Here is an 18088-nt window from a genome sequence, read left to right on the forward strand (position 1 = left end):
CCAATTGCAACTAATTAAAAAACATTAATTTTGAAATAACCGGATGACCTTTTAACATCTGATGTAAATTCTTACGTGCTTGGAGCTGTATTTTGGAAGAGAGAAGTCGCTCAATGGCAATCAACACTTGAAGATTCACGCTGCATGTTCCGGCAGTCATGATGTAAGACCCCAACCTGGATTAACAAGACACACGATAAGTTCAGACTGTTTAATTGCTGGGGAAGGCGTAATTTTAAACTTGAATTTATGTTGCAACCGATATCCCAGTAGCCCTCACGCCGACAATTCTTTATGCACAGGAGAGTTATCTTGTTGAAAAAAATCTTGGAACTAATTTTTCTCTGCGTACTTGTGAAATTTTTCAAAAAATTTGAAAAATCTTTCTTTTTGGGCATATAAAGTGGTTTTGGGCATATGATTGTATTGCACATGAAACATGGCTTGCTATATTCTATTTTTAAAGAATACTCATTTTTTTTTAAAAAAGAAGTCTTTTTACATTTCTTTGACAAGCGTGATCAATTGCGTCACTGGGAATTGGAATTCCAATCTAAACAATAGAAACAACATTCTATCACATACTTTTTTGCAGTTTCGACAAATTTGGCGCAATTTGTTTGGCAGAGAAGTTTTATTTTTCAAGTTAAGTTTGTTCATCTAATTTTCTTTTTGAGTTGGATTGATTCCGCACTTTCTTTGTTTATGGAAACGAGCAATTTGTTTTGTAGAGCAACAACTTAAGATAACAGTTAATAACAAAGCAATTCAATCTTCATCAAGAACGAGAATGAAACTTAATTAATTCGTGATTAAAACTGTCTTGAAATTTTCAAAAATTTGAAAGCACTTTTTTAAGCATTCTTAACAGGCAAAAGGCCTCATAGCATCCGTTCGGTTCAGCGCTGAAACGAATATTAAATTGTCACAATTTGTAACTTTTAAATAAGGAAAACATGTTATTATGATCGTAGTGAAAACCAATTTGTTAATAGCAGTTTCAACGTTTTCACGTTTTAGATCAATTTATCGTTATTTATTGAAAATTATGCTTCAACACCTGCTTTTCGGGACCATAGTATTGACCATTTCAAAGATCTAAAAAACTAAAAGTTTTTCAAATAAGATCTATGGAGCTGAAAGTTCTCATCTGACCATTTAAGTATAATTGAGTTGTAAAAATTGATTATAATCACTGAAGTGTGTAGGGCATATCGGATTCTGCAGTCACAACTTTCATTTAACAATTTTGAGGCATTGAAAATACAAAAACATGTTTTGCCTTAACCTGCTTTTACTATTCCATTAAAACTAATGACCTTTTTGCGCTAAAATTTAAAACATAAGTTAAAAAACATATATCATTATCAATTTCAACGTCACATAAAACGAAAAAATAAAATAAGTTTGGGCAAAAATTAACTAAGCAGAGACCATACATTTGATATTGATTAAACCTTTTCAAACATTATTCGATCGTTTCAATTTTACTGATTCAAATTTTATCGTAAAAACATTTTAAATGTTACTAACTTATGGGTGGTGGTCAAGCAAGCCGATAGGCAAGCAAGCCAAATTTTGAAAATGAGGCCAAATGAACCAAAAAATTTTGGGATACAGATATTTTAATTTGCAAAAATTAACTAAGCAGAGACCATACATTTGATATTGATTAAACCTTTTCAAACATTATTCGATCGTTTCAATTTTACTGATTCAAATTTTATCGTAAAAACATTTTAAATGTTACTAACTTATGGGTGGTGGTCAAGCAAGCCGATAGGCAAACAAGCCAAATTTTGAAAATGAGGCCAAATGAACCAAAAAATTTTGGGATACAGGTATTTTAATTTGCCGCCGCGATAACCGGCCTGCGGTTTCCGAAATACTGTGGTGGTCAAGGAAGCCGATAGGCAAGCAAGCCGACTTTTGAAATTGAGGCAAAGTAAGCCGAACAATTTTGGAATACCGGTGTTTTAAGTTGCTCCTGGCGTGCCGGTGGTAGCACCGCGATAATCGGCTCGCGGTTTCCGGATTACAGCGGATGAGAGTCATGGCCATAGACAGCGGTCCACTGAGGCCCGTGCCCACTAGATGTCTGAGAATTGACGTATTTTTGTTTCTTTGGTGCATTGGAATACATTATGCACTATAATAGTATGTGCAGTATTGATTCTAGCGGTTAACAATGTATTATTTCTGATAGGTTACATAACTATTACATAACTTTCGGCTGACTTTTACTTCGGCTTACTTTGCGTTCAACGTGCATCTCGTGACTGCAACGAAAAATTTTGTGAAAAATATTTATCCTGTTCCGGAGAAAATTTGGAATAGTTTTATGACTATCATTCGATTGCTTCATGAGAAAAGTTTATTGAAATTAATTTATTGTCCTTGCTCATCATTTGAGTGAGCCATCTATGATGAAACTTCTACGTAATTGCTAAAAAAATAAATTTTTCTCATGAAGCAAAAGATTGATAGCCATGAAACTATTCTAATTTCTCTCCAGAACAGGATAAAAACTTTTCCCAAACTTCGTTGTAGTCTTGAGATAGATTTTTTTCGTTGGCGATTTCTTTCAAATGTCCATAAGTTAGATGAACGCAAAGTAATCCGATGCTCCCCAAAATCTTCCTAAAACGCTAACCAACATGAATTGTGCGTTGATTAAAAAATGAAGGCCTTTCAGGGTTTTTCAGAGGATTATGAGTGCAATGACGCCAATAACTCGGAATTTAATGGAATAATGCACTGGAAATGCACTGCATGCTGGTTAGGGTTTTAGGGAGATTCCTGTATAGATAACAAAAAAGCACTGAAAAGCAAAAAAATTAACTGAGAGATGGGCTGAAAAGAGCTGATTTCTTAAAAATTGGCTAACTTCCAACATTTGATTTTTTCTAAAAATAAAATTATAATATCTCATATGTGAGCTTGCACACTTCGTAGCAAAAGCCGTAGTTCTTTTAAAAACAGATGAATGTATCTTACACTTGTTGGTACATTTCGGTCTCAATGGCAGCGCTTAGTCCACTCATGTTGCTTAAGAAACAGGATGCGAAAGACAGATCGGATGCTGCGAGAGCAATGCAGTAACAGACAAAGTTAGTCTTCTTCAGTTTACGACTGCGCCATAGGAACATAATACAGCCAATCACAGCAAAGCTGATCAGGATTAGGATGACCGCACGGAGGGATGAGTTGATATTTTTCAGCACCATCTCAAATCACACTTACTCAGGCTAAAATGCAATTATTAGACAGTTAAGAGGCTAAAAAATTTTAAATTCAAAAATCAAAGTTTCAGTTTCTTTATCCATTACAAAAGCGAACGTGGTTGATAAAGGTATTAAGTTGCTCAAGCGCATTTTTTTGATGCTTAGGTTAGGTTGAAACTGGCATCTTTTCTGTTTGCGCCCGGGCTTAATTGTTGTATTTTTTTATCCTTCCAGACGCCATATTATGGCATCCCTCCAGATGCCCTTTTTTTACATAATGATTTTCTATGTAATGACACGAGCTTTCTAACTGAGTTGTTCATAACGTAATGGGGGGGGCAACGGAAATGATCCTGAAATTTTAACTCTACAATTTAATTTAAAGCGAAAAATTCGTTCACTAACGCAAGTCAAATTGTTACTTTTACGCATTTCTGAAATTCAAGGAGACTGGGTAATGTGCGTTCAAACATAAGGTTCCGAACCCGCTCATCCGCATTTTTGGCATAATTGTCTACCAAATGAGGAAACGATTGAAAGCCCCCAAATATTCAAGTATGTTTCAAAAAAATGAGTATGAACAAAAAGATCGCCTCCAACGCAAATAACCCAGTGGAGTAAAAAATGGCGGCATTAGATTGATAAGATCAGTCGTCTTTAGAATGAGATCAGCCGTTGTTGTATACTATTTGATCCCTCCAGACGCACGTGCCACATTTTTACATAATGATTTACTATGTAATGACACGAGCTTTTTAACAGTGTTGTTCATAACGTACTGGGGCAACGGAAAAGATCCCGAAACTCTAATTTTACAATTTAATTTAAAGCAAAAAATTCGTTCACTAATTGAAGCCAAATTGATACTTTTAGGCATTTCTGGATTTCAAGGAGGCTGGGTAATGAGCGTTCGCACATGAGATTCTGACCCTGCTCATCCGCAATTTTGGCCTAATTGTCTACCAAATGAGGAAACCATAGAAAACCCTAAAAAATTAAGTATTTTCCGAAAACATGTGTATGAAAAAAAAGATTGCCCCCAACGTGCAAATAACCCAGTGGAGTAAAAAAATGCCGAATTATATTGATGAGATCAGCCGTTATTAAGTTGAGATCAGCCGTTGTTGTATATTAATTGATCCCTCCAGACGCTCGTGATATATTTTTACATAATGATTCACTATGTAAAGATACAAGCTTTGTATCTGTGTTGTTCATAACGTAGTGGGGGCATCGGAAATGATCCTGAAACTCTAACTCTACAATTTAATTTAAAGCGAAAATATGGTTCACTATTTCAAACCAAATCGCTACTTTTAAGCATTTCTGGAATTCAAGGAGGCTGGATAATTTGCGCTCGCACACAAAGTTCCAACCATTCTCATGCATATTCTTTTGGCAAAAATGTCTAAAAAAATGAGGAACCCATAGAAAGCCCCCAAAATTTAAGTATTTTTTTAAAAAAAAAGTGTATGAACAAAAAGATCGCCTTGAACGCAAACAACCTCAGTGGTGTAATAAATGCCAAAATAGACTGATCAGATCAGCCCTTATTAAGAAAAGAAGTCAAGACGAACAACAAAATCAAACAACAATAAAAACAAATATAAATTACATCCAAATTTTTGTCCGTACTTAAATAAAAATTATTTACAACTTCGAAACATTGTCAGATAAAACTGAAACTAAATATAATAACTGGTATTTTACTACAAAACATAGATCACTCCATACTAAGACTCTCTGACAATTAGACAAAAAATAACAAAAAACAGCAAAATTAAAAAAGTAAAAAGTTCGCTTGTATTTTTGAAAACAATTATTTCAAAATAAAGAAAACTATTAGATAGCAATTGGTAACAACCAACATGTTTAGGATCACCTATTCCTGGTTTTTGGGGCATTAAGACCTGTCATTAATCAATTTTTTATGCAATTGCAAAGAGAAGAACAAATAGAGACAGCAAAAAAATTCAAAAAATTCAGCATTCAACATTCAGAAAAAGCAGTCAAAGCCATATAGCCATATTTTGCCCCACAAGATAGGTTCAATTGAATCTTCTACGAGCGCCAATAAGGTTGCATGAAACGTTTTTTTTTTCGAGAAAATGTAAAAGTCGACAAAAGGACAAAATTAAATATCCTTAGTTCTGCCTTTTATTGTTCAGAATACATCTTAATTATTCAGAATATGTCTGACGTCTTCGAAAAGAACGTCGAATATTGACAAAAATCAAAAATTAGGTTAAGTTTCCAAAGAATTTGTTTCGAAGCCGGTAATATCATAACGAATTCTCTAAACACTTTAGATTGTGTACATTTCCAAATTTTTTCGACAACAATAGTGTCATATGTAACCGGGAATTAACTAAAAAAGTGCTTTTTTAAAATAAAAATTGGTTTAAAAATCATGAAAGTCATTAGTTATTAACTCAAATCAGTGTATAGACTCATTTTTTTGACCATAAAAAGCCAATGAGACTTGTCATTATCCAGGAATATCCATACGACTAAAAATAAAAAGTAAAAAACGACAGTTAGAGACAATTGTAAACAGTAAAAAAAATCAAATTCTTCAAGAAAGGGCTGTTGAAGCCGTAAAAACCATAATCTATAGCTTTAAAGGCTTAATGAGAAAAAACCGTGACAATTGACCAATGCCTTAATATAGATTTGTGAAATCTAGTAGCATTAAAACCTGAAAACCATAACTTAACGCGTAAACCCACGAAATTTTTTAAATTCGTTTCAGTAGAAAGATGAGGAAGAAGGAGCATTTTTGTTTGAAGACACTAAGCCACAAGTTGACCAAATTATGAGAAAAATAGTTGCAATTTTCAATAGGCCGTTATTTATTTAAAAATCAAATATTTCTAAAAATAAAAAAAGACCATAACCTGTATAGTAAAGAAAGTAGATACATTGATTTGGAACTGCTTAAGAAGCCAATTGGACCAACTAACAGTGAGCTTCGATTTGAACTGTTCTTTCTTTGATTAACTTAAAAAAGATCGAATTATTTTTTACAAAGGACCGACTGATAACACTCCGAACTTTTTTTGGATTATAACATCTCAAGCTTGGACCAAAACCAAACTTGCCATTGACGTTGGCCCATTAAGAACACTCAATTGTTTTGAATGTTTTAGATCTAAATAATTTTTTTGGTTAAGAGATCAAAAATGAATGCTGCATTTTTGATAATCATAAAGTAAAGTTAGCAAGAAACAGCAAAGTTTTAAATCCAGACTACTCTCAAGGGAAGTCGAAGTCGGATTAGCTGTCTTTGTAGTTTGCAAAGTTTGTGTTAGTTGTTTTTGGGTGTGTACTTCCGGCAATTTTGAGTAAAATGGACTAAAGAAGCTTTTTTCGGACAACTTTAGCCAAAAATTTACCAAAAAAATTAAATCATTGAAGTCAGCAATATTTTTTTGTCTTTAAAAAAATCATCAGTACTATTATTAACAACTTTTATATGTTTTTGACGAAATTTTGCAACATTTTGCAAAATTGACAAAATTTTTAGGCGAAAATTCCGGAAAATGTGAATAAATATAACGCAAATTGGTCTAAGATTCTCAAAAATTTAAACCACGATAACTCGCTCTAGAAAAAGGAACTCAAAAAAATCATTTTTTTTCCATATGCTACGCTGGACGGGCTTTTTGATGATACCACTCACAACTATCTATATCGATCGGTCAAAATTGACTGAACGAAAAAAACCCATTTGAGTATATAGTTCCCCAACCCCCCCCCCCCCCACCCTCAAGAGGGTCGGAACAAATAAAATGAGAATTTTGAAAATTTTTGATGTCACAAAGGTAGCAAATATGACAAATCTGTTAAACAGCTATTGCAAATAACTCAAGTGTTTAGTGTTTTTGGTGCTGTAGTAAGATTAGGATTCTACCAATGAGCCATGTTAAGGAAATCAAATAAAAGGCATTAATTAATTGCCTTGATCATCAATCGAATGAGCTTATAATGAAGTCACTTTATAAAACGCGCCCTAACTTCCAGACGATGACGCCAGTACTAATTCAGAAAATCTTTTTGTTTGAAGAGCACTCAAATGTTATTAAAAGGATCTGTATAAAAAATACAAAAGCACAACTATATTAGATAATCTTGATAACGGGGCCAAAAGTTTCCCCATGCGAGAACAGATTGTAATCTTGCCAGATTCTGGTAAAAAATCTTGTAAACTCTAGCGGGACACTGATTATCCAGCAAGATATTGCAAGATGAACGGTATCTTGCAAGACTCTTATAACTTCGTTCGAGTTGAGTTCTGCTCTCATTGGTTGTTATTAAAGCATCAGCTTTCATTTTGAAGAAACTAGCAAGATTCAATCAATTGCAACTTGTTTCCAGAGATAACTTGACACCAAAATACATAATTCTTCTCTGTTTCACATCGTAGGTATTGTGAAATATTTGATAGCAAAGTAATGTTGCGATCGCAAATTCTTCCACCAACATTGTCATTTTTTGAGAACAAGTTTCTGAAAATTGTGGAAGCAGGCCGTTTGAGTTAATATTTACGGTGTTTACCTTTCTGCAATTACTTATAATTTCTTGTATGACATACACATTGATTAACGGAAATGAGCGCAAATTTTGAGCTCTGCATACAATCGTGCGAAGATTGTGAAACTTTTAATAACTTGTCACTCGTCTTCATGCAGTACTTGATATTATATAGATTTCTAGACAGTTTTTTAGAGTGTTTGTTTATCATATGGGTATGCATTTTTTATTCTACAAATACCCTTCTCGGAACACTTTTTGTTGTTTGAAAATACCTATTTTAGTAGAAAACATGATCAGAATAGTAAAAATTATCGTATATAGTAAAAAAATAATTGAATACTGTCTTAGCCCGTACCTAACTCAAAAGCAAATTCAGTTCTGAACCAGTGTAAAAGTCAGAAATTATCAGTACTGATTCAGACACTGATTCAGACTCTAGACTGTCACGATTCACTACTGATTCAATATGGTATTAAGCTCTACAGATAGTGATTCATAATCTACAAGGAAAAAAATATTCGATATCAGCTTATAAAAACAATCCAGTATTAAAAAATTTAGCGTGAACACGAACATGTACTTTGACTCACCTTTTAATACTGCGCGAACTTTGCAAAAAATAATTGACGGCGAGAAATGGGCCAAACAAAGGAATAAACGACAATTTCGGGCAAAAAAGTGAGGAATTTGTAAATAGAAGACAAATTTTCAGTTCAAATACGTCAAGGCGTTGGCTTAAATTTGTCATAAAGGCTTAGAAAAATGGCTATTGTTTACATTTAGTGTCTAAGCATCTAATTAGCACGTCTCAGCCTCCCCCTACCATTTAAATTGCACCAGGTTTGCTGATGGGAATATAGCTTATAGGGAAAAGAATAGATTTTACAGACGGAAAGTGCGGGATAAATCATGTACTAATATGAACTTCACAATCATTTTAATGGGCCTTTATGTCTGTGTATGGCTTTTATGTTTTTGAAACCAAAGCTGGCTTGATTAAACTCAAGTCCTCTTACTCGATTTAGGAAATTATTTTAAAGTTTCAAAGGCGAACTCACTCACAAAAATCAAATTTTTTTCTTCAAGCTTTCATCTGACGAGTGACCAAAAAAAATCTTACAAGTCATTTTTCAATATTTTTAAGCGAGTCAAAAAATTCCATTTTGAAGTACAAACGGTCAGTTATCCTATTTTATTCATAGGATAATTAAGTTCCGAAAATAGCATCAAAAGTATAATTCAACTGAATAAAGTCCAGGTAGATTAATGTGCTCAACAAGCAGTTTTTGAACTTTGCCAAATTGATTGCTTCAAAGTACGAACTCAATTGTGTATAATGACTTTGAAATAAAACTGCTCTGAAGTCTCATTTGGTCACTGTTATTTGTACAATTAGATCTCTACACGTTCACCTGTGTTTTCAAAATATGGGATGAAAAATATGGGAGAGAGAATTTAAATCGGATTTTTCTAAATATGTAAACAGTAAAAACTTTCAATGAAAACAAAATGATGGCAAACTCAAATTGTTGTTGTCTTGAACCATTCGTTAGCAAAATCGGAAGGAGTAATTACTTTGAGAGAATAACGGCGGCCAATTTCGCACTTAAAAAATAAATTTTTTCTGATAAATAAAAGTAGTTCGATTGTTGAGCTGCATCGATTTTGGCAGCATCGATCATCATCACTCTATCGAGGGGCGTTTTTTTATTTGGCTACTATAAAGGTGTATAACTTTGAATGGAATACTACTCTTCTAAAAGACAACTTTTCCTCATTCCTCCAGGTCTACAAGCCAACATCGGCGAATGCCTTCATTTTCACAATGGTCACGAGATAAAACCCAGGTGTTGGCGGAGCTTTTTAGTTTGACTCGTTTTTGTATATGAAGAATTTAGCTCGACTTTAACTGAACTGGGTCCTCGACCGTGTAATTAAAGTCTTTTTACCCAAGGATTCGTCGGTCTTTTAATAAGTCGAGGCATCGACCAGGGCACACTCAACTGGCTTATAAGGGTTGGTAGCATATGGAAGCAAAACGCAGTAAAATTGTCTTTTTACCAAATTGTTTAAGAAAACGAGTTAAAAAACACAAAAACGTCTCAAACGTCTCATTACTAATCAAGTGCATCATAACACCAATTTGCGAACCTATTTCTGACTCAAATTTTCTTTCCTTGAATTTTTAATGGTTCAACAAATTTGGTATGTGTCACGCCCCTATTTCGTCCATCATAGTTACGTGATGATATTCCTTAAAATATCCATAATTAAGTGCTTTATATTAAGTAATATTCATTTAGTTTCAAGGCCATATATATCCAGTATTTCCATCTAGGCCTGTAACCTCTAATTTGTTTATGTTTACGAAAAACAACCGCAGAGTGACAGTTTAATAGCAAACATATAGAGTGCCTAAAAGCCTCAATATTTACTTTTTGAGTTTCTTGATAATAAATTCACATAAGCAGTAAATAACTTCATGAGAGATTATTTACTTGGTGAAGTAATTATTCTGATAAAGTAGGTGCTAATACGGAACTTGTATATTTACTTAACAAACATCAAGAGACGTACAAAAGCCGGAAATTGCCCAACCTGACAATCAGTAAATATTTGCGAAGGACCAATACAATTCAAGGCACAGTCCTGCGGACCTACTATCACCAGAACACCGGAGAACCAGCCTGACAATCAGTTGCCTAACATCTTATAAAACCTGATAAAACTCGAGAAACTTCTTGCTAAAGTTATTGAATAATTATTGCTAAAAATAATTAAAGATTGAACTGGAAAATCTTTATAAAACTCTAAGTTACAACAGGCTTCTATAGAGCTAAATATCTCTGAGAAAAGCTAAAAAATACAAGACAAACTATTGGATATATCGCGCATCCGAACCGCTCAATAAAAGGCTATTACTAGCTAATTTTATTCAAAATATATCCGCTAAAAATCGCGCTGTGAAACATCAAAATAAGTCCTTGAAAAATGACAATTAATCACATTATTTACTGCTATTATTAACCCCAGAAAACACCATGAGGGACATTAAAAATCAGTGCGCAACATGGTGAAAGGAGTTATTAACTGTTTCCCAGTTTAACGGACCGAAATTCTGAATAATTCTTTGATAAATTTGACTTTTCTTTTCTTCTTTTGACACTTTCTTTATCTTCTTCAACTTCATTACCTTAAGAGACTCCAATCATCCAGACCAGCATCCAGCACTTCCTTTCCGAGCAAGACGATAATGCAGAAAGCAGTAACAAAGGAAAAAATGGGTGGAAATAGTGGTTGTGTCTATGTGGTCTAATTGTAACAACAATTCAAAAGTGTTTGAGTGGACAATAACTGGAACAAACTCAACCACAGCCGCCACAACGGACAAAAACAACACAGGGTATTTGAAAACAAGGATATTGTGAGTAATTGAATTTGAAAAATTAATTTTGGTGCTTTATGTATGTCAATTTATGAAGAACAAATTCTCCCCGCTATTAATAATTGTCGCGCTTCCCCCAATTTTGTTGAACATATCGAAGGCAATAACATCAACTACACCCATAACAGCAATAAAACACAAGCTCAGATTATCAGCGCTTTTTCCTCCTGAGCTTATAAATCCATCATTATTTATGTGCTAGATAAAGATGATAAACGTGTTGCAATTTATTGGACAGCAAAAAGTCTAAATCAAAAAGCTCGCAAATTTGGCCTTATTCGTTACAAACTTCAATCTGACAGAGATATTAACCTCGACAACATCATTACTGATAATCAGATAACATCAGAATAAGCTAAATTACTGAAACCATCACTTAAACATTTATTAAAAGAGGGCAAAACAAAAGTTTAAACAAAAATAAAAAACATTTATTTACTATTTCCCCGCCCAGCTCCGGAGGTTAATGAATCAAACAGTGACTTCGGTCATTATGCTGTTGCCTATTTGAGTGCAGCTTCCACAAGGCCTGTGCGGTCGTGGTCCCCACGAATTTTTCTAGACTAAGGGGCACTCTTTAGAGGTGAGACTTCGGCGGCCCATACGGCTTCAACGATATAAGTCTGACGATTCGACCGGAGCTTTAGGAATAGGTTTATAAGCAGCCCATCTTTTTTTATTTTCTGAACGAATGGTTTCAGTAGTTTCTTTTCTGATATCCTTGTGCTATTCACTTAAATGTTTTTATCTCCTAAAACCCCTTAATCTCTCCATTAAGTTAAGTTAAGTGTGCTATTTAATAATTTAGAACGAAAGTAAGACTGATTGAACGAAAAGTATATAATCTAATCGGGTAAAAAGCAAAATGGAACACGCGCAGATCAACATCACGCCTTTTTCCGTATCAGAAACGGATAATTTTAACGAGTTCGAACAACTAATAACAGGTGCAATCGGAGTAGAAGCAATCGCAAACGCGCAACAAGCAAACTTTTTACAGTTACATTTAAAAGGAGACGCTTTGCGATACTTCTTAACACTACCAGAGGCTACCAGACTAGTCTTCCAAGACAGTATAACAGCTCTAAGAAAAAGATTCACGCAGGATGATTTGAGAGAGATCAGAATTATAAAGTTAGAGAATCAAAAGTTTAATCCAAAAACAGACACTGTAAAAAATTTCTTAGTAAAGTTAAGAACTGAAGCCAATAAAGGATATCCAGCACCTGAAATAGTAGTAGCGCCAGCAGTAGCAGGTGATCCTGAAGCCCGTAGATTTGAAAGAGAGACGGCAGCAAGAGATTCTGCCCTTCAGATGTCAGAAAACAGAAAAAACGAACAGATAAAGCGCTTCTTTATTAAGTCTATGCCAAATTGGCTTGAGCCTAAGCTCTTAGAAAGGCCAGATACAGATACAATTGATCAATTATGCACCTTGGATAGCCAACAGATTGCAATAAGGGAGATGTGCAACAGAGAAGAGTACTTTGATGACGGATTGAAATAACTGAAACAAACACTGATAAAATGTTAAAAGCAATAACTGTTATTTCAAATAATCAAAAAGAACTTGAGCAGAAACTTGAACAGAGAACAGCACCTAAAAATTAGCAACCAGAACAAGGCCCAGTAAATATTTTCACACCACATTACCCTCAACAAGTCTACAGACAAAGTTATAGACAAAATTTCCGCCCTCAATATCAAAATTATCGGCCAAATTACCCCCAATATCAGTCTAATTATCGTCCAATTCAGCAAAACTATCGGACCCAGCAACAGTATGCCCCTCGTGCTAATAATTACCGAGAGTTTAGACCACAATTTAATGCCCCTAGACCATATTATAATGAACAGCCACAAACTCGGAATTATTGGACTGAACCTTCAAATAGCCCCCCTTTTGTTCACCCAGCTTATGTTAATAGACCTGTTTACCGGTTTCCAATGAAAAATACCCCTCAAAACCTTCTTAGACAGGGAATAGTTTACGATAGTCCAGCACAAGACCGATATGGTATGCAAAAAGCAAAAGAATTTAGTCGTGCTGGTGCACACCAAAGTAGAAATATGAGAGGTATGAATTACCCATTTAATCAACAAAAAAACTAATAAAGCCACCCAACTTTAAAAAACAAAACAAAAACTATCAAAAACTCAGTTAATCATTATAACGAAAGCACGTCTAGTCCTAGTTTAGATAAAGTAATAGAACCAGTTTATAATAAAAGTAACAAAAAGCGTAGAAAACGCAAAAGTAATAATAATAATAGAAGTAAAGTTAATAATTCTGTGCAACTCCCAACACAAGTACCTCAACCCACACCAAAGCCAACACCACATGTTCAGCAACTATTCAGCATTGTCCCACTTTCAGGCAGAACATTATCCTAAGTTAAATTTAAATTTAACGGAGAATTAGAAAGACGCGCACTAGTTGATACAGGAGCATTTTCCAACGTGATAAGTCGTGAGTTTTACAAGGAGCTTATTAATACAAATATCAATTCAATAACAGAAATAGAAAAACCTGATCTAGATAAAGTAAAAATGACAAACGAAAATATAGTTAAAATTGACAAAGCAATTAAAGTTACATTTAAATTGGACACACAAACATTTACAGAAGATTTCCTTGTTTTAAATGTCACAACTCCTGTAATATTAGGCAACCCATTCTTCGTTAAACACAAAGTTAGCATCTGCCCAGGACAAAGCTACATTAAATTCCCTGATCAAACTCTGCAAATAAATGAAATAAAGCCAGAAAAGCAACCCAGAAGAGTTGTAAAACGTAAAAAATTTGGAGTTTATACACAGAAAAAGCAAGTTCAACAACCAAATCAACAGTATTAGAATGCAAGCTTTACGACAAACTAGAATCATTCACTGACCTCTGTGGAGTTATAATTCCGAACGAAATCTTTGAAAAAGACAGCGAAGTAATATTATCGTCCTCTTTAAGTAAAGTTGCTGAAAATAATATCCTTTATATCTATGTCTTGAACATTACTGATCACCCAATTACCATAAGTAAAGGCGAAGAAATAGCCAAATTCTCGTTCTTAACGTCTGATCAAGCAGAAAAGTTGTTAGAAGTAGATCCTCAATTAATAAATGTTGCAAAAATGAGCGAAAATTATTTAACAGAAATAAATCAATTAATTCAAGTCACAGATACGCCAAAAAGAAAGGCCCAACCAGCAAAACCGGCCACAGAATATGAAAAATTGTGGTTCCCAACGCCCGAAACGTGCCCAGTTCTGACAAATTTGTCGCCCTTGCAGAAAGAATTATTTGAGCAATTGTTAAAACTGCAAGAAATGGAGAAATTAGATCCAAAGGGTAATAATCAGGACAAAAATAACCTTTTTGAGCAAATTCCCGTGGGCAAAATCGGCCCTCAATAATGAGCAAAAAGCAGTAGTAGGTGAACTACTAGATGAATTCAGTGATATCTTTGCGAAACACAGATTTGATGTTGGATATAATACAGATTTAAAGATAAAGTTCCAGAAAGAAGCATACCAATTTACGAACCAGGCCCTCCAACGCCTGTCCATTATGGACATGAGTTACAAGTAGAACTAGCATTAATGCATTACTACTGACTGATAACAATTTTGTCTCAATCAAGATATAGTAGTCCACTTTTCGCACAAAGAAACAATTCAGGAAGACTTAGACTAATAATTGACTTGAGAAAAGTAAATCTTTTGCTGAAAAACGATTATGTGAATACAAATTTCCCAATTTCGAACATGAATGACGCAATAAATTACTTTGCCGGGAAAAAATTGTTTACGAAACTTGACTGTTTTCAAGCATATCATTGTGTGCAAATGGCAGACGATGTATCAGTGCAACTGCTAGCATTTAACTTTGCTTCGAGAACTTATGCTTATAAATGTCTTGCACAAGGATTGAATAAGTCAGTAACAGGTTTTAGTTCCTTTATTAGACATTACTTGGACCCATGCTTAGCTTCAAGAAATTGTACCCAGTTTATGGATGATATCGGAAATGCAGTAACAAATTTTGAACAATTGGTACCCTCTTTGCGAGAAATATTTATCTGTATACGTCAATCCGGACTGAAACTGTCGCCCGAAAAGTGAGAAATAGCAACAGATACATTGAAATTCCTTGGAAATAACATCAGTGCAGAAGGAATATTACCAGAAAAAGCAAAAATAACGAAATTTCTTGATAAATTTAAAATGCCGAAAACAACAAAGCAAGTAAAACGACTAATTGGCTTCACGCAATTCTTCCGCAATTACATCCCTAACCTAGGTGAAAAACTAATGTCATTTTACAAGCTCCTGAAGAAGGATGCAGTAATAGAAACCACAGAAGAACATGTAAAAGCATTAGAGGTAAGAAAGAAGGATCTAATGGAAGCAACAAATGTAACATTGCGATTGCCAAAACCAGGCTTGCATTATGTAATTCTTTGGGACGCTAGTTACCACGGCGCAAGTTTTGTACTAATGGTGGAAGACTATGTAAACGAAACTGGAAAGAAAGAAAAGAAAACATACGCTCCCGTATCGTTTGGATCGCATTTGTTTAATGCTACGCAATTAAAATTTTCAATCTATTACAAAGAGTTCCTAGCTTTGTATTATGCGCTGGACTACTTTTCGCACTACATTTGGGGATCAAGTAAACAAGTAATTATACTCACTGACAACAAAAGCCTCACACAATTCTTCCAGTCAGAAGTAATACCGCCATCTCTTTGGAACTGTTTAGATAGAATACTTGCCTTTAACATAGTAATTGCTCACATTCCTGAACGCGCTAACTACGCAGCAGATTTCCTCTCCCGAATAGAGAATGACAAAACAGCAACAATGTCTTTAAAATTAACAGATAGAATTCCAGTTAGAGAAATAGAAATTGATACAGAAGCACAAAACCCCGATGTTGAACTGAACGTGTTATTTGATACTGACAATCATAAATAACGATGAAGTAAACTTCCTCAAAAAACTCGGATATTACGAGGACTACAAAAAACGGCAAAGTAATTTACCAATAACAGAAATTCAAGGGCTATTTAAACTTAAAAGAAAACAAGAAATAAATTTAATTGAGTATCCAAATCCATTAGATGAGTTCCCAGATCTTACAGACAACTTAATTAGCCTCAATTTAGCAGACGAACAGCAAAAAGATGCGGACATTAGAACAATAATAAACTGGCTTCAACAAAATAATCAACAACCAGATTTAAAGTATGCTACAACAAATTTAAAAAAGTATCACAAACACTTAAACAGATTAATTCTTGAAGGGAATGTCTTATACCGGAATTTTTATGATGATACTGGAAAAGTACTTCATAAACAATTCTGTGTACCTAAGCATTTGTGGAAAGAGACTATATACAGGCTCCATAATTCACAAACAGCAGGTCACTTAGGCATCAAAGCAACAATTCAGTAATTTAGAAAGCGATTCTATTATCCAGGTTTTACCGAACATTTCAATAGTTTCATTAAAAACTGCCTCACTTGTCTTCAACTTAACAGAGTACCAAAAAGTCACATCACAACAAAGTTACAACCAGTCAGTTCTCTATAATCATATCCAGGAGATATGCTACAAATTGATTTAGTAGGCCCCCTAAAGTCATCACAATATAAGTATGTTCTGAGTGGAATAGATGTTTTCACAAAGTACCTATTCGCAGTTCCATTAACGAATGGAAACCCATGAAGCCCCTCGACATTAGGTTCTCCAGAAAAGAAATGGATGCAGTAGCAGTAAATTCTGATTTTGTTAATGAACTGCAAGATGCCATGATGCAAAAGTTCGGGGAAAACAAGGAAAAACTGACGACTGCTTACTTGAAATATAAAAAGTATTATGATCAAAAAGCTTAAGCAAAACCGATTCCGGAAAAATCATTCTGTTTACTATTGAATCCTAAACTATTAGAGCAATCGACAGTAATAGCTTCCCAAGTTCAGAAATGGCTACCGCTATATAAAGTGGAAAAAGCCCTTACTGACTCTAATTACATCATTCGAAAAGTAAATACGAATTACACCCAATGTGTTCATCGAATCAGATTGAAACCAATTCAACCAAGTGAAACTTCTGAAGACTTTGAGATTATCAACCCTGCAAAATTCCTACCTGATCCATCTAGAAAACAACACATGGAACCAGAATTGTTTGATAAACATATCCAGGAACTAATAAATGAACAGGAAAAGGAAATCCATCAATCAAAAACAGTGAAACCACACCCAGTTAAAGTGACTATAAACGTCCCACTAGGTGGACCCTTAGCAGGACCAGCAATAGCAGCACCTCCAGCAGCACCACCGGCCCCACCAAGGGTAGTAGCACCAGCAGTTAGACCACGAACAGCTCCAGTACAAATTCCAGTATTTGATTCTTCAAGCTATTTGATTCTAATTTATTTGAAGAAAATAGTAGTTCAGACAAAAACCTAGCTGACCTGAACTTAGATGCTGATCAAATAGCAGGAATACCGGTTGATCCAGTAATTGCTGATGAAATTCGACAGCAAGAACCAGAAAATCGTGTTCCTCTCGTATCATCCTCATCAGATGACGAAATGTTTCTACCAGCTCACCAGCCACCGTCAATGGAACCATTCGATAGTGAGTCGCCTCCGGAAACACACGAAGAACAATTTGCGTTAACTGACAGAAAAATAAGAGCGCGACCTTATAATCCTAAACGAAAACCAGAGAAAAGTGCATTCAAATCACTAGATTACCAAAAGCAAAAAAATGTACGCGGATTTAAATGCGATAGAGAAATCATGTTGCATAAAGAAGATAGAACAAACCTTTACCTAATCAACCAAGTCAGAAGATCAGGCAGTCCTAGACCAAAA

The 18088-nt window shown here is 34.6% G+C and overlaps 2 protein-coding genes across 2 annotated transcripts in view; one reads left to right on the plus strand and one right to left on the minus strand.

The window, feature by feature from the left end:
• Positions 1-18088, plus strand: part of LOC142342971 (transmembrane protein 120A-like) — a 318405-nt gene that overhangs the window by 36636 nt on the left and 263681 nt on the right. The gene's annotated exons all lie outside the window — the stretch shown is intronic.
• LOC142351769 (uncharacterized) overlaps positions 1-18088 on the minus strand; it is a 60657-nt gene that overhangs the window by 26042 nt on the left and 16527 nt on the right. Inside the window, exons 2-3 of the mRNA XM_075403923.1 lie at positions 2998-3248; positions 76-176 (exon numbers count right to left, since the gene is read on the minus strand). Of these exons, the coding sequence (XP_075260038.1) occupies positions 76-176; positions 2998-3227 (331 nt within the window). The 5' untranslated portion in view covers positions 3228-3248. The remainder of the gene's footprint in view (positions 1-75; positions 177-2997; positions 3249-18088) is intronic.

Source organism: Convolutriloba macropyga, chromosome 1 (assembly GCF_964194025.1).
Source record: "Convolutriloba macropyga chromosome 1, txConMacr16.3, whole genome shotgun sequence".
NCBI lineage: Eukaryota > Metazoa > Xenacoelomorpha > Acoela > Convolutidae > Convolutriloba > Convolutriloba macropyga.